The sequence below is a fragment of the Pristiophorus japonicus genome, unplaced genomic scaffold, assembly GCF_044704955.1.
Source record: "Pristiophorus japonicus isolate sPriJap1 unplaced genomic scaffold, sPriJap1.hap1 HAP1_SCAFFOLD_160, whole genome shotgun sequence".
Taxonomy (NCBI): domain Eukaryota; kingdom Metazoa; phylum Chordata; class Chondrichthyes; family Pristiophoridae; genus Pristiophorus; species Pristiophorus japonicus.
In genome coordinates, this window is record NW_027251278.1 from 116,858 (window position 1) to 142,849 (window position 25,992).

At 44.0% G+C, this 25,992-nt stretch overlaps 2 protein-coding genes across 2 annotated transcripts in view; one reads left to right on the forward strand and one right to left on the reverse strand.

Moving 5' to 3' along the window:
* Window positions 1–25,992, reverse strand: part of LOC139243073 (calpain-1 catalytic subunit-like) — a gene marked incomplete at both ends in the record, with an annotated part of 231,498 nt that overhangs the window by 116,328 nt on the left and 89,178 nt on the right. The gene's annotated exons all lie outside the window — the stretch shown is intronic.
* Window positions 1–25,992, forward strand: part of LOC139243069 (uncharacterized) — a gene marked incomplete at its 5' end in the record, with an annotated part of 72,984 nt that overhangs the window by 176 nt on the left and 46,816 nt on the right. Inside the window, one exon of the mRNA XM_070870663.1 lies at window positions 711–830. Within this exon, the coding sequence (XP_070726764.1) occupies window positions 711–830 (120 nt within the window). The remainder of the gene's footprint in view (window positions 1–710; window positions 831–25,992) is intronic.

The following is a 25,992-nucleotide window of genomic DNA, read 5'->3' on the forward strand; positions in this document are numbered from 1 at the left end:
AGATAGAAAAATCAGCAGGAGAGAAATCAGTGAGAGAAATCAGCGAGAGAGAAATCAGCAAGAGAGAGAAATCAGCAAGAGAGAGAAATCAGCAAAAGAGGACTAAGTGAGAAAGAGAAATCAGCGAGAGTGAAATCAAGAGGGAGAAATCAGCGAGAGAGAAAAATCAACGAGAAAAGTCAGCGAGAGAAATCAGCAATAGAGAAATCAGCGAGAGAAAAATCAGCGAGAGAGAAATCAGCGAGAGAGAAATCAGCAAGAGAGAGAAATCAGCAAGAGAGAGAAATCAGCAAAAGAGGACTAAGTGAGAAAGAGAAATCAGCGAGAGAGAGAAATCAGTGAGAGAGAAATCAGCGAGAGAAATCAGCCAACGAGAAAAATCAGCGAGAGAAATCAGCGAGAAAAATCATCGAGAGAGAAATCGGCGAGAGAAATCGGTGAGAAAGAAATCAGCGAGAGAGAAATCAAGAGAAATCAGTGAGAGAGAAATCAGCTAGAGAAATCAGCGAGAGAGAAATCAGCGAGAGGGAGAAATCAGCGAGAGAGAGAAATCAGCAAGAGAGTGAAATCAGCGAGAGAGTGAAATCAGCGAAAGATAGAAAAATCAGCAGGAGAGAAATCAGTGAGAGAAATCAGCGAGAGAGAAATCAGCAAGAGAGAGAAATCAGCAAGAGAGAGAAATCAGCAAAAGAGGACTAAGTGGAAAAGAGAAATCAGCGAGAGTGAAATCAGAGAGGGAGAAATCAGCGAGAGAAATCAGCGAGAGAGAAATCAGCGAGAGAAAAGAGAGAGAAATCAGCGAGAGAGAGAAATCAGCGAGAGAGAAATCAGCAAGAGATAGAAATCAGCAAGAGCGAAATCAGCAAGAGGGAAATCAGCAAGAGGGAAATCAGCAAGAGAGGACTCAGCGAGAAAGAAAAATCAGCGAGAGTGAAATCAGAGAGAGAGAAATCAGCGAGAGAGCGAAATCAACGAGAGAGATATATGAGCGAGAGAGGAACCAGCGAGAGAGAAATCAGCGAGAGAGAGAAAAATCAGCGGGAGATAAAACAGTGAGAGAGAAATCAGCGAGAGAGAGAGAGAAATCAGCTAGAGAAATCAGCGAGAGAGAAATCAGCGAGAGGGAGAAATCAACGAGAGCAATCGAGAGAAATCAGCAATAGAGAAATCAGCAAGAGAGAAAAATCAGCGAGAGAGAAATCAGCGAGAGAGAAATCAGCGAGAGAGAGAAATCAGTGAGAGAAATCAGCGAACGAGAGAAATCAGCGAACGAGAGAAATCAGCGAGAAAAATCATCGAGAGAGAAATCAGCGAGAAAGAGAAAACATCGCGAGAGAGAAATCAGAGAGAGGGAGAAATCAGAGCGAGGGAGAAATCAGCGAGAGAAATCAGCAAGAGAGAGAAATCAGCTAGAGTGAGAAATCAGCGAGAGAAATCAGCGAGAGAGAGAAAACAGCGAGAGAGAGAAATCAGCGAAAGAGAAATCAGCGAGAGAAATCAGAGAGACAACAGCGAGAGAGAGAAATCAGAGAGAGAGAGAAATCAGTGAGAGAGAAATCAGCGAGAGACAACAGCGAGAGAGAGAAATCAGCGAGAGAGAAATCAGCGAGAGAAAGAAATCAGCGAGAGAGAAATCAGCGAGAGGGAGAAATCAGTGAGGGAGAAATCAGCGAGGGAGAAATCAGCGAGAGAGAGAAATAATCGAGAGATCAGCGAGAGCGAAAATCAGCGAGAAATAGAAATCAGTGAGAGACAGAAAACAAAGAGAGAGAAATCAGAGAGAGAAATCAGAGAGAGAAATCAGCGAGAGAGAGCAATCAGCGAGGGAGAGAAATCAGCGAAAGAGAAATCAGCGAGAGAGAAATCAGCGAGAGAGAAATCAGCGAGAGAGATATATCAGCGAGAGAGGAACCAGCGAGAGAGAAATCAGCGAGAGAGAGAAAAATCAGCGGGAGATAAAACAGTGAGAGAGAAATCAGCGAGAGAGAGAGAGAAATCAGCTAGAGAAATCAGCGAGAGGGAGAAATCAACGAGAGGGAGAAATCAACGAGAGCAATCGAGAGAAATCAGCAATAGAGAAATCAGCAAGAGAGAAAAATCAGCGAGAGAGAAATCAGCGAGAGAGAAATCAGCGAGAGAGAGAAATCAGCGAGAGAAATCAGCGAACGAGAGAAATCAGCGAGAAAAATCATCGAGAGAGAAATCAGCGAGAAAGAGAAAACATCGCGAGAGAGAAATCAGAGAGAGGGAGAAATCAGAGCGAGGGAGAAATCAGCGAGAGAAATCAGCAAGAGAGAGAAATCAGCTAGAGTGAGAAATCAGCGAGAGAAATCAGCGAGAGAGAAAACAGCGAGAGAGAGAAATCAGCGAAAGAGAAATCAGCGAGAGAAATCAGAGAGACAACAGCGAGAGAGAGAAATCAGAGAGAGAGAGAAATCAGTGAGAGAGAAATCAGCGAGAGACAACAGCGAGAGAGAGAAATCAGCGAGAGAGAAATCAGCGAGAGAAAGAAATCAGCGAGAGAGAAATCAGCGAGAGGGAGAAATCAGTGAGGGAGAAATCAGCGAGGGAGAAATCAGCGAGAGAGAGAAATAATCGAGAGATCAGCGAGAGCGAAAATCAGCGAGAAATAGAAATCAGTGAGAGACAGAAAACAAAGAGAGAGAAATCAGAGAGAGAAATCAGAGAGAGAAATCAGCGAGAGAGAGCAATCAGCGAGGGAGAGAAATCAGCGAAAGAGAAATCAGCGAGAGAGAAATCAGCGAGAGAGAAATCAGCGAGAGAGAGAAATCAGCGAGAGAAAACAGAGAGAAATCAGCGAGAGAGAGAAATCAGCGAGAGAGAAATCGGCGAGAGAGAGAAATCAGCGAGAGAGAGACATTAGAGAGAGAGACAAATCAGAGAGAGAAATCAGAGAGGGAGAAATCAGAGAGAGGGAGAAATCAGCGAGAGAGAGAAATCAGCGAGAGAGAAATCAGCGAGAGAGAGAAATCAGCGAGAGAGAGAAATCAGCGAAAGAGAAATCAGCGAGAGAGAAATCAGCGAGAGAGAAATCAGCGAGAGAGAGAAATCGGCGAGAGAAATCGGTGAGAAAGAAATCAGCGAGAGAGAAATCAAGAGAAATCAGTGAGAGAGAAATCAGCGAGAGGGAGAAATCAGCGAGAGAGAAATCAGCAAGAGAGTGAAATCAGCGAGAGAGTGAAATCAGCGAAAGATAGAAAAATCAGCAGGAGAGAAATCAGTGAGAGAAATCAGCGAGAGAGAAATCAGCAAGAGAGAGAAATCAGCAAAAGAGGACTAAGTGAGAAAGAGAAATCAGCGAGAGTGAAATCAGAGAGGGAGAAATCAGCGAGAGAGAAAAATCAACGAGAAAAGTCAGCGAGAGAAATCAGCAATAGAGAAATCAGCGAGAGAAAAATCAGCGAGAGAGAAATCAGCGAGAGAGAGAAATCAGTGAGAGAGAAATCAGCGAGAGAAATCAGCCGAGAAAAATCAGCGAGAGAAATCAGCGAGAAAAATCATCGAGAGAGAAATCAGCGAGAAAGAGAAAACAGCGAGAGAGAGACATTAGAGAGAGAGACAAATCAGAGAGAGAAATCAGCAAGAGGGAAATCAGCAAGAGGGAAATCAGCAAGAGAGGACTCAGCGAGAAAGAAAAATCAGCGAGAGTGAAATCAGAGAGAGAGAAATCAGCGAGAGAGAGAAATCAACGTGAGATATATCAGCGAGTGAGGAACCAGCAAGAGAGAAATCAGCGAGAGAGAGAAAAATCAGCAAGAGAGAAATCAGCGAGAGAGAAATCAGCAAGAGAGAAATCAGCGAGAGAGAAATCAGGGAGAGGGAGAAATCAGCGAGAGAGAAATCAGCGAGAGAGAAATCAGCAAGAGAGAAAGCAGCAAGAGAGAAATCAGCAAGAGAAATCAGTGAGAGAAATCGGTGAGAAAGAAATCAGCGAGAGAGAAATCAAGAGAAATCAGTGAGAGAGAAATCAGCGAGAGGGAGAAATCAGCGAGAGAGAAATCAGCAAGAGAGTGAAATCAGCGAGAGAGTGAAATCAGCGAAAGATAGAAAAATCAGCAGGAGAGAAATCAGTGAGAGAAATCAGCGAGAGAGAAATCAGCAAGAGAGAGAAATCAGCAAGAGAGAGAAATCAGCAAAAGAGGACTAAGTGAGAAAGAGAAATCAGCGAGAGTGAAATCAGAGAGGGAGAAATCAGCGAGAGAGAAAAATCAACGAGAAAAGTCAGCGAGAGAAATCAGCAATAGAGAAATCAGCGAGAGAAAAATCAGCGAGAGAGAAATCAGCGAGAGAGAGAAATCAGTGAGAGAGAAATCAGCGAGAGAAATCAGCCGAGAAAAATCAGCGAGAGAAATCAGCGAGAAAAATCATCGAGAGAGAAATCAGCGAGAAAGAGAAAACAGCGAGAGAGAGACATTAGAGAGAGAGACAAATCAGAGAGAGAAATCAGCAAGAGGGAAATCAGCAAGAGGGAAATCAGCAAGAGAGGACTCAGCGAGAAAGAAAAATCAGCGAGAGAGAAATCAGGGAGAGGGAGAAATCAGCGAGAGAGAAATCAGCGAGAGAGAAATCAGCAAGAGAGAAAGCAGCAAGAGAGAAATCAGCAAGAGAAATCAGTGAGAGAGAAATCAGCAAGAGAAATCAGCAAGAGAAATCAGCGAGAGAAATCAGCGAGAGAGAGAAATCAGCGAGAGAAATCAGCGAGAGAAATCAGCGAGAGAGAAATCAGCGAGAGAGAAATCAGCGATAGAGAGAAATCAGTGAGAGAAATCAGCGAGAGAAATCAGCTAGACAAATCAGCGAGAGAGACATCAGCGAGAGGGAGAAATCAGCGAGAGAGAAATCAGCGAGAGAGAGAAATCAGCGAAAGAGAGAAATCAGCGAGAGAAAACAGAGAGAAATCAGCGAGAGAGAGAAATCAGCGAGAGAGAAATCAGCGAGAGAGAGAAATCAGCGAGAGGGAGAAATTAGCGAGAGAGAGAAATCAGCGAGAGAGAGAAATCAGCGAGAGAGAGAAATCAGCGAAAGAGAAATCAGCGAGAGAAAACAGAGAGAAATCAGCGAGAGAGAGAAATCAGCGAGAGAGAAATCAGCGAGAGAGAAATCAGCGAGAGAGAAATCAGCGAGAGTGAAATCAGAGAGAGAGAAATCAGCGAGAGATAGCAGCAAGAGAGAAATCAGCGAGAGAGAGAAATCAGCCAGAGAGAAATCAGCGAGAGAGAAATCAGCGAGAGAAATCAGCGAGAGAGAAATCAGCGAGAGAAATCAGTAAGAGAGGACTCAGCGAGAAAGAGAAATCAGCGAGATTGAAATCAGCAAGAGATATCAGCATAGAGAGAAATCAGCGAGAGAGAAATCAACGAGAGAGAAATCAGCGAGAGAAATCAACGAGAGAGGAATCAGCGAGAGAAATCAGCGAGCGAGAGAGAAATCAGCGAGAGAGAAATCAGCGAGAGAAATCAGCGAGAGAGAGATATCAGCGAGAGAAATCAGCGAGAGAAATCAGCGAGAGAGATATCAGCAAGAGAAATCAACGAGAGAGAAATCAGCGAGAGAGAAATCAGCGAGAGAGAAATCAACGAGAGAGGAATCAGCGAGAGAAATCAGCGAGCGAGAGAGAAATCAGCGAGAGAGAAATCAGCGAGAGAAATCAGCGAGAGAGAGATATCAGCAAGAGAAATCAGCAAGAGAGAAATCAGCGAGAGAGAAATCAGCAAGAGAGAAATCAGCAAGAGAGAAAGCAGCAAGAGAGAAATCAGCAAGAGAAATCAGTGAGAGAGAAATCAGCAAGAGAAATCAGCAAGAGAAATCAGCGAGAGAAATCAGCGAGAGAGAAATCAGCAAGAGAGAAAGCAGCAAGAGAGAAATCAGCAAGAGAAATCAGTGAGAGAGAAATCAGCAAGAGAAATCAGCAAGAGAAATCAGCGAGAGAAATCAGCGAGAGAGAGAAATCAGCGAGAGAAATCAGCGAGAGAAATCAGCGAGAGAGAAATCAGCGAGAGAGAAATCAGCGATAGAGAGAAATCAGTGAGAGAAATCAGCGAGAGAAATCAGCTAGACAAATCAGCGAGAGAGACATCAGCGAGAGGGAGAAATCAGCGAGAGAGAAATCAGCGAGAGAGAGAAATCAGCGAAAGAGAGAAATCAGCGAGAGAAAACAGAGAGAAATCAGCGAGAGAGAGAAATCAGCGAGAGAGAAATCAGCGAGAGAGAGAAATCAGCGAGAGGGAGAAATTAGCGAGAGAGAGAAATCAGCGAGAGAGAGAAATCAGCGAGAGAGAGAAATCAGCGAAAGAGAAATCAGCGAGAGAAAACAGAGAGAAATCAGCGAGAGAGAGAAATCAGCGAGAGAGAAATCAGCGAGAGAGAAATCAGCGAGAGAGAAATCAGCGAGAGTGAAATCAGAGAGAGAGAAATCAGCGAGAGATAGCAGCAAGAGAGAAATCAGCGAGAGAGAGAAATCAGCCAGAGAGAAATCAGCGAGAGAGAAATCAGCGAGAGAAATCAGCGAGAGAGAAATCAGCGAGAGAAATCAGTAAGAGAGGACTCAGCGAGAAAGAGAAATCAGCGAGATTGAAATCAGCAAGAGATATCAGCATAGAGAGAAATCAGCGAGAGAGAAATCAACGAGAGAGAAATCAGCGAGAGAAATCAACGATTGAGGAATCAGCGAGAGAAATCAGCGAGCGAGAGAGAAATCAGCGAGAGAGAAATCAGCGAGAGAAATCAGCGAGAGAGAGATATCAGCGAGAGAAATCAGCGAGAGAAATCAGCGAGAGAGATATCAGCAAGAGAAATCAACGAGAGAGAAATCAGCGAGAGAGAAATCAGCGAGAGAGAAATCAACGAGAGAGGAATCAGCGAGAGAAATCAGCGAGCGAGAGAGAAATCAGCGAGAGAGAAATCAGCGAGAGAAATCAGCGAGAGAGAGATATCAGCAAGAGAAATCAGCAAGAGAGAAATCAGCGAGAGAGAAATCAGCAAGAGAGAAATCAGCGAGAGAGAAATCAGGGAGAGGGAGAAATCAGCGAGAGAGAAATCAGCGAGAGAGAAATCAGCAAGAGAGAAAGCAGCAAGAGAGAAATCAGCAAGAGAAATCAGTGAGAGAGAAATCAGCAAGAGAAATCAGCAAGAGAAATCAGCGAGAGAAATCAGCGAGAGAAATCAGCGAGAGAAATCAGCGAGAGAGAAATCAGCGAGAGAGAAATCAGCGATAGAGAGAAATCAGTGAGAGAAATCAGCGAGAGAAATCAGAGAGACAAATCAGCGAGAGAGACATCAGCGAGAGGAAGAAATCAGCGAGAGAGAGAAATCAGCGAGAGAGAGAAATCAGCGAGAGAAAACAGAGAGAAATCAGCGAGAGAGAGAAATCAGCGAGAGAGAAATCAACGAGAGGGAGAAATCAACGAGAGCAATCGAGAGAAATCAGCAATAGAGAAATCAGCAAGAGAGAAAAATCAGCGAGAGAGAAATCAGCGAGAGAGAAATCAGCGAGAGAGAGAAATCAGCGAGAGAAATCAGCGAACGAGAGAAATCAGCGAGAAAAATCATCGAGAGAGAAATCAGCGAGAAAGAGAAAACTTCGCGAGAGAGAAATCAGAGAGAGGGAGAAATCAGAGCGAGGGAGAAATCAGCGAGAGAAATCAGCAAGAGAGAGAAATCAGCTAGAGTGAGAAATCAGCGAGAGAAATCAGCGAGAGAGAAAACAGCGAGAGAGAGAAATCAGCGAAAGAGAAATCAGCGAGAGAAATCAGAGAGACAACAGCGAGAGAGAGAAATCAGAGAGAGAGAGAAATCAGTGAGAGAGAAATCAGCGAGAGACAACAGCGAGAGAGAGAAATCAGCGAGAGAGAAATCAGCGAGAGAAAGAAATCAGCGAGAGAGAAATCAGCGAGAGGGAGAAATCAGTGAGGGAGAAATCAGCGAGGGAGAAATCAGCGAGAGAGAGAAATAATCGAGAGATCAGCGAGAGCGAAAATCAGCGAGAAATAGAAATCAGTGAGAGACAGAAAACAAAGAGAGAGAAATCAGAGAGAGAAATCAGAGAGGGAAATCAGCGAGAGAGAGCAATCAGCGAGGGAGAGAAATCAGCGAAAGAGAAATCAGCGAGAGAGAAATCAGCGAGAGAGAAATCAGCGAGAGAGAGAAATCAGCGAGAGAAAACAGAGAGAAATCAGCGAGAGAGAGAAATCAGCGAGAGAGAAATCGGCGAGAGAGAGAAATCAGCGAGAGAGAGACATTAGAGAGAGAGACAAATCAGAGAGAGAAATCAGAGAGGGAGAAATCAGAGAGAGGGAGAAATCAGCGAGAGAGAGAAATCAGCGAGAGAGAAATCAGCGAGAGAGAGAAATCAGCGAGAGAGAGAAATCAGCGAAAGAGAAATCAGCGAGAGAGAAATCAGCGAGAGAGAAATCAGCGAGAGAGAGAAATCGGCGAGAGAAATCGGCGAGAAAGAAATCAGCGAGAGAGAAATCAAGAGAAATCAGTGAGAGAGAAATCAGCGAGAGGGAGAAATCAGCGAGAGAGAAATCAGCAAGAGAGTGAAATCAGCGAGAGAGTGAAATCAGCGAAAGATAGAAAAATCAGCAGGAGAGAAATCAGTGAGAGAAATCAGCGAGAGAGAAATCAGCAAGAGAGAGAAATCAGCAAAAGAGGACTAAGTGAGAAAGAGAAATCAGCGAGAGTGAAATCAGAGAGGGAGAAATCAGCGAGAGAGAAAAATCAACGAGAAAAGTCAGCGAGAGAAATCAGCAATAGAGAAATCAGCGAGAGAAAAATCAGCGAGAGAGAAATCAGCGAGAGAGAGAAATCAGTGAGAGAGAAATCAGCGAGAGAAATCAGCCGAGAAAAATCAGCGAGAGAAATCAGCGAGAAAAATCATCGAGAGAGAAATCAGCGAGAAAGAGAAAACAGCGAGAGAGAGACATTAGAGAGAGAGACAAATCAGAGAGAGAAATCAGCAAGAGGGAAATCAGCAAGAGGGAAATCAGCAAGAGAGGACTCAGCGAGAAAGAAAAATCAGCGAGAGTGAAATCAGAGAGAGAGAAATCAGCGAGAGAGAGAAATCAACGTGAGATATATCAGCGAGTGAGGAACCAGCAAGAGAGAAATCAGCGAGAGAGAGAAAAATCAGCAAGAGAGAAATCAGCGAGAGAGAAATCAGCAAGAGAGAAATCAGCGAGAGAGAAATCAGGGAGAGGGAGAAATCAGCGAGAGAGAAATCAGCGAGAGAGAAATCAGCAAGAGAGAAAGCAGCAAGAGAGAAATCAGCAAGAGAAATCAGTGAGAGAAATCGGTGAGAAAGAAATCAGCGAGAGAGAAATCAAGAGAAATCAGTGAGAGAGAAATCAGCGAGAGGGAGAAATCAGCGAGAGAGAAATCAGCAAGAGAGTGAAATCAGCGAGAGAGTGAAATCAGCGAAAGATAGAAAAATCAGCAGGAGAGAAATCAGTGAGAGAAATCAGCGAGAGAGAAATCAGCAAGAGAGAGAAATCAGCAAGAGAGAGAAATCAGCAAAAGAGGACTAAGTGAGAAAGAGAAATCAGCGAGAGTGAAATCAGAGAGGGAGAAATCAGCGAGAGAGAAAAATCAACGAGAAAAGTCAGCGAGAGAAATCAGCAATAGAGAAATCAGCGAGAGAAAAATCAGCGAGAGAGAAATCAGCGAGAGAGAGAAATCAGTGAGAGAGAAATCAGCGAGAGAAATCAGCCAACGAGAAAAATCAGCGAGAGAAATCAGCGAGAAAAATCATCGAGAGAGAAATCAGCGAGAAAGAGAAAACAGCGAGAGAGAGACATTAGAGAGAGAGACAAATCAGAGAGAGAAATCAGCAAGAGGGAAATCAGCAAGAGGGAAATCAGCAAGAGAGGACTCAGCGAGAAAGAAAAATCAGCGAGAGAGAAATCAGGGAGAGGGAGAAATCAGCGAGAGAGAAATCAGCGAGAGAGAAATCAGCAAGAGAGAAAGCAGCAAGAGAGAAATCAGCAAGAGAAATCAGTGAGAGAGAAATCAGCAAGAGAAATCAGCAAGAGAAATCAGCGAGAGAAATCAGCGAGAGAGAGAAATCAGCGAGAGAAATCAGCGAGAGAAATCAGCGAGAGAGAAATCAGCGAGAGAGAAATCAGCGATAGAGAGAAATCAGTGAGAGAAATCAGCGAGAGAAATCAGCTAGACAAATCAGCGAGAGAGACATCAGCGAGAGGGAGAAATCAGCGAGAGAGAAATCAGCGAGAGAGAGAAATCAGCGAAAGAGAGAAATCAGCGAGAGAAAACAGAGAGAAATCAGCGAGAGAGAGAAATCAGCGAGAGAGAAATCAGCGAGAGAGAGAAATCAGCGAGAGGGAGAAATTAGCGAGAGAGAGAAATCAGCGAGAGAGAGAAATCAGCGAGAGAGAGAAATCAGCGAAAGAGAAATCAGCGAGAGAAAACAGAGAGAAATCAGCGAGAGAGAGAAATCAGCGAGAGAGAAATCAGCGAGAGAGAAATCAGCGAGAGAGAAATCAGCGAGAGTGAAATCAGAGAGAGAGAAATCAGCGAGAGATAGCAGCAAGAGAGAAATCAGCGAGAGAGAGAAATCAGCCAGAGAGAAATCAGCGAGAGAGAAATCAGCGAGAGAAATCAGCGAGAGAGAAATCAGCGAGAGAAATCAGTAAGAGAGGACTCAGCGAGAAAGAGAAATCAGCGAGATTGAAATCAGCAAGAGATATCAGCATAGAGAGAAATCAGCGAGAGAGAAATCAACGAGAGAGAAATCAGCGAGAGAAATCAACGAGAGAGGAATCAGCGAGAGAAATCAGCGAGCGAGAGAGAAATCAGCGAGAGAGAAATCAGCGAGAGAAATCAGCGAGAGAGAGATATCAGCGAGAGAAATCAGCGAGAGAAATCAGCGAGAGAGATATCAGCAAGAGAAATCAACGAGAGAGAAATCAGCGAGAGAGAAATCAGCGAGAGAGAAATCAACGAGAGAGGAATCAGCGAGAGAAATCAGCGAGCGAGAGAGAAATCAGCGAGAGAGAAATCAGCGAGAGAAATCAGCGAGAGAGAGATATCAGCAAGAGAAATCAGCAAGAGAGAAATCAGCGAGAGAGAAATCAGCAAGAGAGAAATCAGCGAGAGAGAAATCAGGGAGAGGGAGAAATCAGCGAGAGAGAAATCAGCGAGAGAGAAATCAGCAAGAGAGAAAGCAGCAAGAGAGAAATCAGCAAGAGAAATCAGTGAGAGAGAAATCAGCAAGAGAAATCAGCAAGAGAAATCAGCGAGAGAAATCAGCGAGAGAGAGAAATCAGCGAGAGAAATCAGCGAGAGAAATCAGCGAGAGAGAAATCAGCGAGAGAGAAATCAGCGATAGAGAGAAATCAGTGAGAGAAATCAGCGAGAGAAATCAGCGAGACAAATCAGCGAGAGAGATATCAGCAAGAGAAATCAACGAGAGAGAAATCAGCGAGAGAGAAATCAGCGAGAGAGAAATCAACGAGAGAGGAATCAGCGAGAGAAATCAGCGAGCGAGAGAGAAATCAGCGAGAGAGAAATCAGCGAGAGAAATCAGCGAGAGAGAGATATCAGCAAGAGAAATCAGCAAGACAGAAATCAGCGAGAGAGAAATCAGCAAGAGAGAAATCAGCGAGAGAGAAATCAGGGAGAGGGAGAAATCAGCGAGAGAGAAATCAGCGAGAGAGAAATCAGCAAGAGAGAAAGCAGCAAGAGAGAAATCAGCAAGAGAAATCAGTGAGAGAGAAATCAGCAAGAGAAATCAGCAAGAGAAATCAGCGAGAGAAATCAGCGAGAGAAATCAGCGAGAGAAATCAGCGAGAGAGAAATCAGCGAGAGAGAAATCAGCGATAGAGAGAAATCAGTGAGAGAAATCAGCGAGAGAAATCAGAGAGACAAATCAGCGAGAGAGACATCAGCGAGAGGAAGAAATCAGCGAGAGAGAGAAATCAGCGAGAGAGAGAAATCAGCGAGAGAAAACAGAGAGAAATCAGCGAGAGAGAGAAATCAGCGAGAGAGAAATCAACGAGAGGGAGAAATCAACGAGAGCAATCGAGAGAAATCAGCAATAGAGAAATCAGCAAGAGAGAAAAATCAGCGAGAGAGAAATCAGCGAGAGAGAAATCAGCGAGAGAGAGAAATCAGCGAGAGAAATCAGCGAACGAGAGAAATCAGCGAGAAAAATCATCGAGAGAGAAATCAGCGAGAAAGAGAAAACTTCGCGAGAGAGAAATCAGAGAGAGGGAGAAATCAGAGCGAGGGAGAAATCAGCGAGAGAAATCAGCAAGAGAGAGAAATCAGCTAGAGTGAGAAATCAGCGAGAGAAATCAGCGAGAGAGAAAACAGCGAGAGAGAGAAATCAGCGAAAGAGAAATCAGCGAGAGAAATCAGAGAGACAACAGCGAGAGAGAGAAATCAGAGAGAGAGAGAAATCAGTGAGAGAGAAATCAGCGAGAGACAACAGCGAGAGAGAGAAATCAGCGAGAGAGAAATCAGCGAGAGAAAGAAATCAGCGAGAGAGAAATCAGCGAGAGGGAGAAATCAGCGAGAGAGAAATCAGCGAGAGAAATCAGCGAGAGAGAGATATCAGCAAGAGAAATCAGCAAGAGAGAAATCAGCGAGAGAGAAATCAGCAAGAGAGAAATCAGCGAGAGAGAAATCAGGGAGATGGAGAAATCAGCGAGAGAGAAATCAGCGAGAGAGAAATCAGCAAGAGAGAAAGCAGCAAGAGAGAAATCAGCAAGAGAAATCAGTGAGAGAGAAATCAGCAAGAGAAATCAGCAAGAGAAATCAGCGAGAGAAATCAGCGAGAGAGAGAAATCAGCGAGAGAAATCAGCGAGAGAAATCAGCGAGAGAGAAATCAGCGAGAGAGAAATCAGCGATAGAGAGAAATCAGTGAGAGAAATCAGCGAGAGAAATCAGCGAGACAAATCAGCGAGAGAGACATCAGCGAGAGGGAGAAATCAGCGAGAGAGAGAAATCAGCGAGAGAGAGAAATCAGCGAGAGAAAACAGAGAGAAATCAGCGAGAGAGAGAAATCAGCGAGAGAGAAATCGGCGAGAGAGAGAAATCAGCGAGAGAGAGAAATCAGCGAGAGAGAGACATTAGAGAGAGAGACAAATCAGAGAGAGAAATCAGAGAGGGAGAAATCAGAGAGAGGGAGAAATCAGCGAGAGAGAGAAATCAGCGAGAGAGAAATCAGCGAGAGAGAGAAATCAGCGAGAGAGAGAAATCAGCGAAAGAGAAATCAGCGAGAGAGAAATCAGCGAGAGAGAAATCAGCGAGAGAGAGAAATCAGCGAGAGAAATCGGTGAGAAAGAAATCAGCGAGAGAGAAATCAAGAGAAATCAGTGAGAGAGAAATCAGCGAGAGGGAGAAATCAGCGAGAGAGAAATCAGCAAGAGAGTGAAATCAGCGAGAGAGTGAAATCAGCGAAAGATAGAAAAATCAGCAGGAGAGAAATCAGTGAGAGAAATCAGCGAGAGAGAAATCAGCAAGAGAGAGAAATCAGCAAAAGAGGACTAAGTGAGAAAGAGAAATCAGCGAGAGTGAAATCAGAGAGGGAGAAATCAGCGAGAGAGAAAAATCAACGAGAAAAGTCAGCGAGAGAAATCAGCAATAGAGAAATCAGCGAGAGAAAAATCAGCGAGAGAGAAATCAGCGAGAGAGAGAAATCAGTGAGAGAGAAATCAGCGAGAGAAATCAGCCAATGAGAAAAATCAGCGAGAGAAATCAGCGAGAAAAATCATCGAGAGAGAAATCGGCGAGAGAAATCGGTGAGAAAGAAATCAGCGAGAGAGAAATCAAGAGAAATCAGTGAGAGAGAAATCAGCGAGAGGGAGAAATCAGCGAGAGAGAGAAATCAGCAAGAGAGTGAAATCAGCGAGAGAGTGAAATCAGCGAAAGATAGAAAAATCAGCAGGAGAGAAATCAGTGAGAGAAATCAGCGAGAGAGAAATCAGCAAGAGAGAGAAATCAGCAAGAGAGAGAAATCAGCAAAAGAGGACTAAGTGAGAAAGAGAAATCAGCGAGAGTGAAATCAGAGAGGGAGAAATCAGCGAGAGAGAAAAATCAACGAGAAAAGTCAGCGAGAGAAATCAGCAATAGAGAAATCAGCGAGAGAAAAATCAGCGAGAGAGAAATCAGCGAGAGAGAGAAATCAGTGAGAGAGAAATCAGCGAGAGAAATCAGCCAACGAGAAAAATCAGCGAGAGAAATCAGCGAGAAAAATCATCGAGAGAGAAATCAGCGAGAAAGAGAAAACAGCGAGAGAGAGACATTAGAGAGAGAGACAAATCAGAGAGAGAAATCAGAGAGGGAGAAATCAGAGAGAGGGAGAAATCAGCGAGAGAGAGAAATCAGCGAGAGAGAAATCAGCGAGAGAGAAAAATCAGCGAGAGAGAAATCAGCGAGAGAAATCAGCGAGAGAGAGATATCAGCAAGAGAAATCAGCAAGAGAGAAATCAGCGAGAGAGAAATCAGCAAGAGAGAAATCAGCGAGAGAGAAATCAGGGAGATGGAGAAATCAGCGAGAGAGAAATCAGCGAGAGAGAAATCAGCAAGAGAGAAAGCAGCAAGAGAGAAATCAGCAAGAGAAATCAGTGAGAGAGAAATCAGCAAGAGAAATCAGCAAGAGAAATCAGCGAGAGAAATCAGCGAGAGAGAGAAATCAGCGAGAGAAATCAGCGAGAGAAATCAGCGAGAGAGAAATCAGCGAGAGAGAAATCAGCGATAGAGAGAAATCAGTGAGAGAAATCAGCGAGAGAAATCAGCGAGACAAATCAGCGAGAGAGACATCAGCGAGAGGGAGAAATCAGCGAGAGAGAGAAATCAGCGAGAGAGAGAAATCAGCGAGAGAAAACAGAGAGAAATCAGCGAGAGAGAGAAATCAGCGAGAGAGAAATCGGCGAGAGAGAGAAATCAGCGAGAGAGAGACATTAGAGAGAGAGACAAATCAGAGAGAGAAATCAGAGAGGGAGAAATCAGAGAGAGGGAGAAATCAGCGAGAGAGAGAAATCAGCGAGAGAGAAATCAGCGAGAGAGAGAAATCAGCGAGAGAGAGAAATCAGCGAAAGAGAAATCAGCGAGAGAGAAATCAGCGAGAGAGAAATCAGCGAGAGAGAAATCAGCGAGAGAGAGAAATCGGCGAGAGAAATCGGTGAGAAAGAAATCAGCGAGAGAGAAATCAAGAGAAATCAGTGAGAGAGAAATCAGCGAGAGGGAGAAATAAGCGAGAGAGAGAAATCAGCAAGAGAGTGAAATCAGCGAGAGAGTGAAATCAGCGAAAGATAGAAAAATCAGCAGGTGAGAAATCAGTGAGAGAAATCAGCGAGAGAGAAATCAGCAAGAGAGAGAAATCAGCAAGAGAGAGAAATCAGCAAAAGAGGACTAAGTGAGAAAGAGAAATCAGCGAGAGTGAAATCAGAGAGGGAGAAATCAGCGAGAGAGAAAAATCAACGAGAAAAGTCAGCGAGAGAAATCAGCAATAGAGAAATCAGCGAGAGAAAAATCAGCGAGAGAGAAATCAGCGAGAGAGAGAAATCAGTGAGAGAGAAATCAGCGAGAGAAATCAGCCAACGAGAAAAATCAGCGAGAGAAATCAGCGAGAAAAATCATCGAGAGAGAAATCGGCGAGAGAAATCGGTGAGAAAGAAATCAGCGAGAGAGAAATCAAGAGAAATCAGTGAGAGAGAAATCAGCTAGAGAAATCAGCGAGAGAGAAATCAGCGAGAGGGAGAAATCAGCGAGAGAGAGAAATCAGCAAGAGAGTGAAATCAGCGAGAGAGTGAAATCAGCGAAAGATAGAAAAATCAGCAGGAGAGAAATCAGTGAGAGAAATCAGCGAGAGAGAAATCAGCAAGAGAGAGAAATCAGCAAGAGAGAGAAATCAGCAAAAGAGGACTAAGTGAGAAAGAGAAATCAGCGAGAGTGAAATCAGAGAGGGAGAAATCAGCGAGAGAGAAAAATCAACGAGAAAAGTCAGCGAGAGAAATCAGCAATAGAGAAATCAGCGAGAGAAAAATCAGCGAGAGAGAAATCAGCGAGAGAGAGAAATCAGTGAGAGAGAAATCAGCGAGAGAAATCAGCCAATGAGAAAAATCAGCGAGAGAAATCAGCGAGAAAAATCATCGAGAGAGAAATCGGCGAGAGAAATCGGTGAGAAAGAAATCAGCGAGAGAGAAATCAAGAGAAATCAGTGAGAGAGAAATCAGCTAGAGAAATCAGCGAGAGAGAAATCAGCGAGAGGGAGAAATCAGCGAGAGAGAGAAATCAGCAAGAGAGTGAAATCAGCGAGAGAGTGAAATCAGCGAAAGATAGAAAAATCAGGAGAGAAATCAGTGAGAGAAATCAGCGAGAGAGAAATCAGCAAGAGAGAGAAATCAGCAAGAGAGAGAAATCAGCAAAAGAGGACTAAGTGAGAAAGAGAAATCAGCGAGAGTGAAATCAGAGAGGGAGAAATCAGCGAGAGAGAAAAATCAACGAGAAAAGTCAGCGAGAGAAATCAGCAATAGAGAAATCAGCGAGAGAAAAATCAGCGAGAGAGAAATCAGCGAGAGAGAGAAATCAGTGAGAGAGAAATCAGCGAGAGAAATCAGCCAACGAGAAAAATCAGCGAGAGAAATCAGCGAGAAAAATCATCGAGAGAGAAATCAGCGAGAAAGAGAAAACAGCGAGAGAGAGACATTAGAGAGAGAGACAAATCAGAGAGAGAAATCAGAGAGGGAGAAATCAGAGAGAGGGAGAAATCAGCGAGAGAGAGAAATCAGCGAGAGAGAAATCAGCGAGAGAGAGAAATCAGCGAGAGAGAAATCAGCGAGAGAAATCAGCGAGAGAGAAATATCAGCAAGAGAAATCAGCAAGAGAGAAATCAGCGAGAGAGAAATCAGCAAGAGAGAAATCAGCGAGAGAGAAATCAGGGAGAGGGAGAAATCAGCGAGAGAGAAATCAGCGAGAGAGAAATCAGCAAGAGAGAAAGCAGCAAGAGAGAAATCAGCAAGAGAAATCAGTGAGGGAGAAATCAGCAAGAGAAATCAGCGAGAGAAATCAGCGAGAGAAATCAGCGAGAGAGAAATCAGCGAGAGAGAAATCAGCGAGAGAGAAATCAGTGAGAGAAATCAGCGAGAGAAATCAGCGAGACAAATCAGCGAGAGAGACATCAGCGAGGGAGAAATCAGCGAGAGAGAGAAATCAGCGAGAGAGAGAAATCAGCGAGAGAAAACAGAGAGAAATCAGCGAGAGAGAGAAATCAGCGAGAGAGAAATCGGCGAGAGAGAGAAATCAGCGAGAGAGAGACATTAGAGAGAGAGACAAATCAGAGAGAGAAATCAGAGAGGGAGAAATCAGAGAGAGGGAGAAATCAGCGAGAGAGAGAAATCAGCGAGAGAGAAATCAGCGAGAGAGAGAAATCAGCGAGAGAGAGAAATCAGCGAAAGAGAAATCAGCGAGAGAGAAATCAGCGAGAGAGAAATCAGCGAGAGAGAGAAATCGGCGAGAGAAATCGGTGAGAAAGAAATCAGCGAGAGAGAAATCAAGAGAAATCAGTGAGAGAGAAATCAGCGAGAGGGAGAAATCAGCGAGAGAGAGAAATCAGCAAGAGAGTGAAATCAGCGAGAGAGTGAAATCAGCGAAAGATAGAAAAATCAGCAGGAGAGAAATCAGTGAGAGAAATCAGCGAGAGAGAAATCAGCAAGAGAGAGAAATCAGCAAGAGAGAGAAATCAGCAAAAGAGGACTAAGTGAGAAAGAGAAATCAGCGAGAGTGAAATCAGAGAGGGAGAAATCAGCGAGAGAGAAAAATCAACGAGAAATTTCAGCGAGAGAAATCAGCAATAGAGAAATCAGCGAGAGAAAAATCAGCGAGAGAGAAATCAGCGAGAGAGAGAAATCAGTGAGAGAGAAATCAGCGAGAGAAATCAGCCGAGAAAAATCAGCGAGAGAAATCAGCGAGAAAAATCATCGAGAGAGAAATCAGCGAGAAAGAGAAAACAGCGAGAGAGAGACATTAGAGAGAGAGACAAATCAGAGAGAGAAATCAGCAAGAGGGAAATCAGCAAGAGGGAAATCAGCAAGAGAGGACTCAGCGAGAAAGAAAAATCAGCGAGAGTGAAATCAGAGAGAGAGAAATCAGCGAGAGAGAGAAATCAACGAGAGAGATATATCAGCAAGTGAGGAACCAGCGAGAGAGAAATCAGCGAGAGAGAGAAAAATCAGCGGGAGATAAAACAGTGAGAGAGAAATCAGCGAGAGAGAGAAATCAGCTAGAGAAATCAGCGAGAGAGAAATCAGCGAGAGGGAGAAATCAACGAGAGCAATCGAGAGAAATCAGCAATAGAGAAATCAGCAAGAGAGAAAAATCAGCGAGAGAGAAATCAGCGAGAGAGAAATCAGCGAGAGAGAGAAATCAGCGAACGAGAGAAATCAGCGAGAAAAATCATCGAGAGAGAAATCAGCGAGAAAGAGAAAACATCGCAAGAGAGAAATCAGAGAGAGGGAGAAATCGGAGCGAGAGAGAAATCAGCAAGAGAGAGAAATCAGCGAGAGTGAGAAATCAGCGAGAGAAATCAGAGAAATCAGTGAGACAGAAATCAGCGAGAGAGAAATCAGCGAGAGAGAAATCAGCGAGAGAAATCAGCTAGAGAGAAATCAGCGAGAGAGAAATCAGCGAGAGAGAGAGAAATCAGCGAGAGAAATCAGCGAGAGAGAGAAATCAGCGAGAAATCAGTGAGAGAGAAATTAGCAAGAGAAAACAGCGAGACAGAAGTCAGCGAACGAGAAATCAGCCAGAGAAATCAGCGAGAGAGAAATCAGCGAGAGAAAACAGCATGAGATCAGCGAGAGAGAAATCAGCGAGAGAGAAATCAGCGAGAGAGAAATCAGCGAGAGAGAAATCAGCGAGTGTGAAATCAGCAAGAGAAATCAGCGAGAGAAATCAGAGAGAAATCAGAGAAATCAGCGAGAGAAATCAGCGAGAGAAATCGGCGAGAGATAAATCAGCGTGTGTGAAATCAGCAAGAGAAATCAGCGAGAGAAATCAGAGAGAAATCAGCGAGACAGAAATCAGCGAGGGGGAGAAATCAGTGAGAGAGAAATCAGCGAGAGAGAGAAATCAGCGAGAGAAATCAGCGAGAGAGAGCAATCGGCGAGAGAGAGAAATCAGCGAAAGAGAAATCAGCGAGAGAGAAATCAGCGAGAGAGAAATCAAGAGAAATCAGTGAGAGAGAAATCAGCTAGAGAAATCAGCGAGAGAAATCAGCGAGAGGGAGAAATCAGCGAGAGAGAGAAATCAGCAAGAGAGTGAAATCAGCGAGAGAATGAAATCAGCGAAAGATAGAAAAATCAGCAGGAGAGAAATCAGTGAGAGAAATCAGCGAGAGAGAAATCAGCAAGAGAGAGAAATCAGCAAGAGAGAGAAATCAGCAAAAGAGGACTAAGTGAGAAAGAGAAATCAGCGAGAGTGAAATCAGAGAGGGAGAAATCAGCGAGAGAGAAAAATCAACGAGAAAAATCAGCGAGAGAAATCAGCAATAGAGAAATCAGCGAGAGAGAAATCAGCGAGAGAGAGAAATCAGTGAGAGAGAAATCAGCGAGAGAAATCAGCCAATGAGAAAAATCAGCGAGAGAAATCAGCGAGAAAAATCATCGAGAGAGAAATCGGCGAGAGAAATCGGTGAGAAAGAAATCAGCGAGAGAGAAATCAAGAGAAATCAGTGAGAGAGAAATCAGCTAGAGAAATCAGCGAGAGAGAAATCAGCGAGAGGGAGAAATCAGCGAGAGAGAGAAATCAGCAAGAGAGTGAAATCAGCGAGAGAGTGAAATCAGCGAAAGATAGAAAAATCAGCAGGAGAGAAATCAGTGAGAGAAATCAGCGAGAGAGAAATCAGCAAGAGAGAGAAATCAGCAAAAGAGGACTAAGTGAGAAAGAGAAATCAGCGAGAGTGAAATCAGAGAGGGAGAAATCAGCGAGAGAGAAAAATCAACGAGAAAAGTCAGCGAGAGAAATCAGCAATAGAGAAATCAGCGAGAGAAAAATCAGCGAGAGAGAAATCAGCGAGAGAGAGAAATCAGTGAGAGAGAAATCAGCGAGAGAAATCAGCCAACGAGAAAAATCAGCGAGAGAAATCAGCGAGAAAAATCATCGAGAGAGAAATCAGCGAGAAAGAGAAAACAGCGAGAGAGAGACATTAGAGAGAGAGACAAATCAGAGAGAGAAATCAGCAAGAGGGAAATCAGCAAGAGGGAAATCAGCAAGAGAGGACTCAGCGAGAAAGAAAAATCAGCGAGAGTGAAATCAGAGAGAGAGAAATCAGCGAGAGAGAGAAATCAACGAGAGAGATATATCAGCGAGTGAGGAACCAGCGAGAGAGAAATCAGCGAGAGAGAGAGAAATCAGCGGGAGATAAAACAGAGAGAGAGAAATCAGCGAGAGAGAGAAATCAGCTAGAGAAATCAGCGAGAGAGAAATCAGCGAGAGGGAGAAATCAACGAGAGCAATCGAGAGAAATCAGCAATAGAGAAATCAGCAAGAGAGAAAAATCAGCGAGAGAGAAATCAGCGAGAGAGAAATCAGCGAGAGAGAGAAATCAGCGAACGAGAGAAATCAGCGAGAAAAATCATCGAGAGAGAAATCAGCGAGAAAGAGAAAACATCGCGAGAGAGAAATCAGAGAGAGGGAGAAATCGGAGCGAGGGAGAAATCAGCAAGAGAGAGAAATCAGCGAGAGTGAGAAATCAGCGAGAGAAATCAGAGAAATCAGTGAGACAGAAATCAGCGAGAGAGAAATCAGCGAGAGAGAAATCAGCGAGAGAAATCAGCTAGAGAGAAATCAGCGAGAGAGAAATCAGCGAGAGAGAGAAATCAGCGAGAGAAATCAGCGAGAGAGAGAAATCAGCGAGAAATCAGTGAGAGAGAAATTAGCAAGAGAAATCAGCGAGACAGAAGTCAGCGAACGAGAAATCAGCCAGAGAAATCAGCGAGAGAGAAATCAGCGAGAGAAAACAGCATGAGATCAGCGAGAGAGAAATCAGCGAGAGAGAAATCAGCGAGAGAGAAATCAGCGAGAGAGAAATCAGCGAGTGTGAAATCAGCAAGAGAAATCAGCGAGAGAAATCAGAGAGAGAAATCAGAGAAATCAGCGAGAGAAATCGGCGAGAGATAAATCAGCGTGTGTGAAATCAGCAAGAGAAATCAGCGAGAGAAATCAGAGAGAAATCAGCGAGACAGAAATCAGCGAGGGGGAGAAATCAGTGAGAGAGAAATCAGCGAGAGAGAGAAATCAGCGAGAGAAATCAGCGAGAGAGAGCAATCGGCGAGAGAGAGAAATCAGCGAAAGATAAATCAGCGAGAGAGAAATCAGCGAGAGAGAAATCAAGAGAAATCAGTGAGAGAGAAATCAGCTAGAGAAATCAGCGAGAGAAATCAGCGAGAGGGAGAAATCAGCGAGAGAGAGAAATCAGCAAGAGAGTGAAATCAGCGAGAGAGTGAAATCAGCGAAAGATAGAAAAATCAGCAGGAGAGAAATCAGTGAGAGAAATCAGCGAGAGAGAAATCAGCAAGAGAGAGAAATCAGCAAGAGAGAGAAATCAGCAAAAGAGGACTAAGTGAGAAAGAGAAATCAGCGAGAGTGAAATCAGAGAGGGAGAAATCAGCGAGAGAGAAAAATCAACGAGAAAAGTCAGCGAGAGAAATCAGCAATAGAGAAATCAGCGAGAGAAAAATCAGCGAGAGAAATCAGCGAGAGAGAGAAATCAGTGAGAGAGAAATCAGCGAGAGAAATCAGCCAACGAGAAAAATCAGCGAGAGAAATCAGCGAGAAAAATCATCGAGAGAGAAATCGGCGAGAGAAATCGGTGAGAAAGAAATCAGCGAGAGAGAAATCAAGAGAAATCAGTGAGAGAGAAATCAGCTAGAGAAATCAGCGAGAGAGAAATCAGCGAGAGGGAGAAATCAGCGAGAGAGAGAAATCAGCAAGAGAGTGAAATCAGCGAGTGAAATCAGCGAAAGATAGAAAAATCAGCAGGAGAGAAATCAGTGAGAGAAATCAGCGAGAGAGAAATCAGCAAGAGAGAGAAAGCAGCAAGAGGGAAATCAGCAAGAGAGGACTCAGCGAGAAAGAAAAATCAGCGAGAGTGAAATCAGAGAGAGAGAAATCAGCGAGAGAGAGAAATCAACGAGAGAGAAATCAGGGAGAGGGAGAAATCAGCGAGAGAGAAATCAGCGAGAGAGAAATCAGCAAGAGAGAAAGCAGCAAGAGAGAAATCAGCAAGAGAAATCAGTGAGAGAGAAATCAGCAAGAGAAATCAGCAAGAGAAATCAGCGAGAGAAATCAGCGAGAGAGAGAAATCAGCGAGAGAAATCAGCGAGAGAAATCAGCGAGAGAGAAATCAGCGAGAGAGAAATCAGCGATAGAGAGAAATCAGTGAGAGAAATCAGCGAGAGAAATCAGCGAGAGAAATCAGCGAGACAAATCAGCGAGAGAGACATCAGCGAGAGGGAGAAATCAGCGAGAGAGAGAAATCAGCGAGAGAGAGAAATCAGCGAGAGAAAACAGAGAGAAATCAGCGAGAGAGAGAAATCAGCGAGAGAGAAATCGGCGAGAGAGAGAAATCAGCGAGAGAGAGACATTAGAGAGAGAGACAAATCAGAGAGAGAAATCAGAGAGGGAGAAATCAGAGAGAGGGAGAAATCAGCGAGAGAGAGAAATCAGCGAGAGAGAAATCAGCGAGAGAGAGAAATCAGCGAGAGAGAGAAATCAGCGAAAGAGAAATCAGCGAGAGAGAAATCAGCGAGAGAGAAATCAGCGAGAGAGAGAAATCGGCGAGAGAAATCGGTGAGAAAGAAATCAGCGAGAGAGAAATCAAGAGAAATCAGTGAGAGAGAAATCAGCGAGAGGGAGAAATCAGCGAGAGAGAAATCAGCAAGAGAGTGAAATCAGCGAGAGAGTGAAATCAGCGAAAGATAGAAAAATCAGCAGGAGAGAAATCAGTGAGAGAAATCAGCGAGAGAGAAATCAGCAAGAGAGAGAAATCAGCAAGAGAGAGAAATCAGCAAAAGAGGACTAAGTGAGAAAGAGAAATCAGCGAGAGTGAAATCAGAGAGGGAGAAATCAGCGAGAGAGAAAAATCAACGAGAAAAGTCTGCGAGAGAAATCAGCAATAGAGAAATCAGCGAGAGAAAAATCAGCGAGAGAGAAATCAGCGAGAGAGAGAAATCAGTGAGAGAGAAATCAGCGAGAGAAATCAGCCAACGAGAAAAATCAGCGAGAGAAATCAGCGAGAAAAATCATCGAGAGAAATCAGCGAGAAAGAGAAAACAGCGAGAGAGAGACATTAGAGAGAGAGACAAATCAGAGAGAGAAATCAGCAAGAGGGAAATCAGCAAGAGGGAAATCAGCAAGAGAGGACTCAGCGAGAAAGAAAAATCAGCGAGAGTGAAATCAGAGAGAGAGAAATCAGCGAGAGAGAGAAATCAACGAGAGAGATATATCAGCGAGTGAGGAACCAGCGAGAGAGAAATCAGCGAGAGAGAGAAAAATCAGCGGGAGATAAAACAGTGAGAGAGAAATCAGCGAGAGAGAGAAATCAGCTAGAGAAATCAGCGAGAGAGAAATCAGCGAGAGAGAGAAATCAACGAGAGCAATCGAGAGAAATCAGCAATAGAGAAATCAGCAAGAGAAAAATCAGCGAGAGAGAAATCAGCGAGAGAGAAATCAGCGAGAGAGAGAAATCAGCGAACGAGAGAAATCAGCGAGAAAAATCATCGAGAGAGAAATCAGCGAGAAAGAGAAAACATCGCGAGAGAGAAATCAGAGAGAGGGAGAAATCGGAGCGAGAGAGAAATCAGCAAGAGAGAGAAATCAGCGAGAGTGAGAAATCAGCGAGAGAAATCAGAGAAATCAGTGAGACAGAAATCAGCGAGAGAAATCAGCGAGAGAGAAATCAGCGAGAGAAATCAGCTAGAGAGAAATCAGCGAGAGAGAAATCAGCGAGAGAGAGAGAAATCAGCGAGAGAAATCAGCGAGAGAGAGAAATCAGCGAGAAATCAGTGAGAGAGAAATTAGCAAGAGAAATCAGCAAGACAGAAGTCAGCGAACGAGAAATCAGCCAGAGAAATCAGCGAGAGAGAAATCAGCGAGAGAAAACAGCATGAGATCAGCGAGAGAGAAATCAGCGAGAGAGAAATCAGCGAGAGAGAAATCAGCGAGAGAGAAATCAGCGAGTGTGAAATCAGCAAGAGAAATCAGCGAGAGAAATCAGAGAGAGAAATCAGAGAAATCAGCGAGAGAAATCAGCGAGAGAAATCGGCGAGAGATAAATCAGCGTGTGTGAAATCAGCAAGAGAAATCAGCGAGAGAAATCAGAGAGAAATCAGCGAGACAGAAATCAGCGAGGGGGAGAAATCAGTGAGAGAGAAATCAGCGAGAGAGAGAAATCAGCGAGAGAAATCAGCGAGAGAGAGCAATCGGCGAGAGAGAGAAATCAGCGAAAGATAAATCAGCGAGAGAGAAATCAGCGAGAGAGAAATCAAGAGAAATCAGTGAGAGAGAAATCAGCTAGAGAAATCAGCGAGAGAAATCAGCGAGAGGGAGAAATCAGCGAGAGAGAGAAATCAGCAAGAGAGTGAAATCAGCGAGAGAGTGAAATCAGCGAAAGATAGAAAAATCAGCAGGAGAGAAATCAGTGAGAGAAATCAGCGAGAGAGAAATCAGCAAGAGAGAGAAATCAGCAAGAGAGAGAAATCAGCAAAAGAGGACTAAGTGAGAAAGAGAAATCAGCGAGAGTGAAATCAGAGAGGGAGAAATCAGCGAGAGAGAAAAATCAACGAGAAAAGTCAGCGAGAGAAATCAGCAATAGAGAAATCAGCGAGAGAAAAATCAGCGAGAGAGAAATCAGCGAGAGAGAGAAATCAGTGAGAGAGAAATCAGCGAGAGAAATCAGCCAACGAGAAAAATCAGCGAGAGAAATCAGTGAGAAAAATCATCGAGAGAGAAATCGGCGAGAGAAATCGGTGAGAAAGAAATCAGCGAGAGAGAAATCAAGAGAAATCAGTGAGAGAGAAATCAGCTAGAGAAATCAGCGAGAGAGAAATCAGCGAGAGGGAGAAATCAGCGAGAGAGAGAAATCAGCAAGAGAGTGAAATCAGCGAGAGAGTGAAATCAGCGAAAGATAGAAAAATCAGGAGAGAAATCAGTGAGAGAAATCAGCGAGAGAGAAATCAGCAAGAGAGAGAAATCAGCAAGAGAGAGAAATCAGCAAAAGAGGACTAAGTGAGAAAGAGAAATCAGCGAGAGTGAAATCAGAGAGGGAGAAATCAGCGAGAGAGAAAAATCAACGAGAAAAGTCAGCGAGAGAAATCAGCAATAGAGAAATCAGCGAGAGAAAAATCAGCGAGAGAGAAATCAGCGAGAGAGAGAAATCAGTGAGAGAGAAATCAGCGAGAGAAATCAGCCAACGAGAAAAATCAGCGAGAGAAATCAGCGAGAAAAATCATCGAGAGAGAAATCAGCGAGAAAGAGAAAACAGCGAGAGAGAGACATTAGAGAGAGAGACAAATCAGAGAGAGAAATCAGAGAGGGAGAAATCAGAGAGAGGGAGAAATCAGCGAGAGAGAGAAATCAGCGAGAGAGAAATCAGCGAGAGAGAGAAATCAGCGAGAGAGAAATCAGCGAGAGAAATCAGCGAGAGAGAGATATCAGCAAGAGAAATCAGCAAGAGAGAAATCAGCGAGAGAGAAATCAGCAAGAGAGAAATCAGCGAGAGAGAAATCAGGGAGATGGAGAAATCAGCGAGAGAGAAATCAGCGAGAGAGAAATCAGCAAGAGAGAAAGCAGCAAGAGAGAAATCAGCAAGAGAAATCAGTGAGAGAGAAATCAGCAAGAGAAATCAGCAAGAGAAATCAGCGAGAGAAATCAGCGAGAGAGAGAAATCAGCGAGAGAAATCAGCGAGAGAAATCAGCGAGAGAGAAATCAGCGAGAGAGAAATCAGCGATAG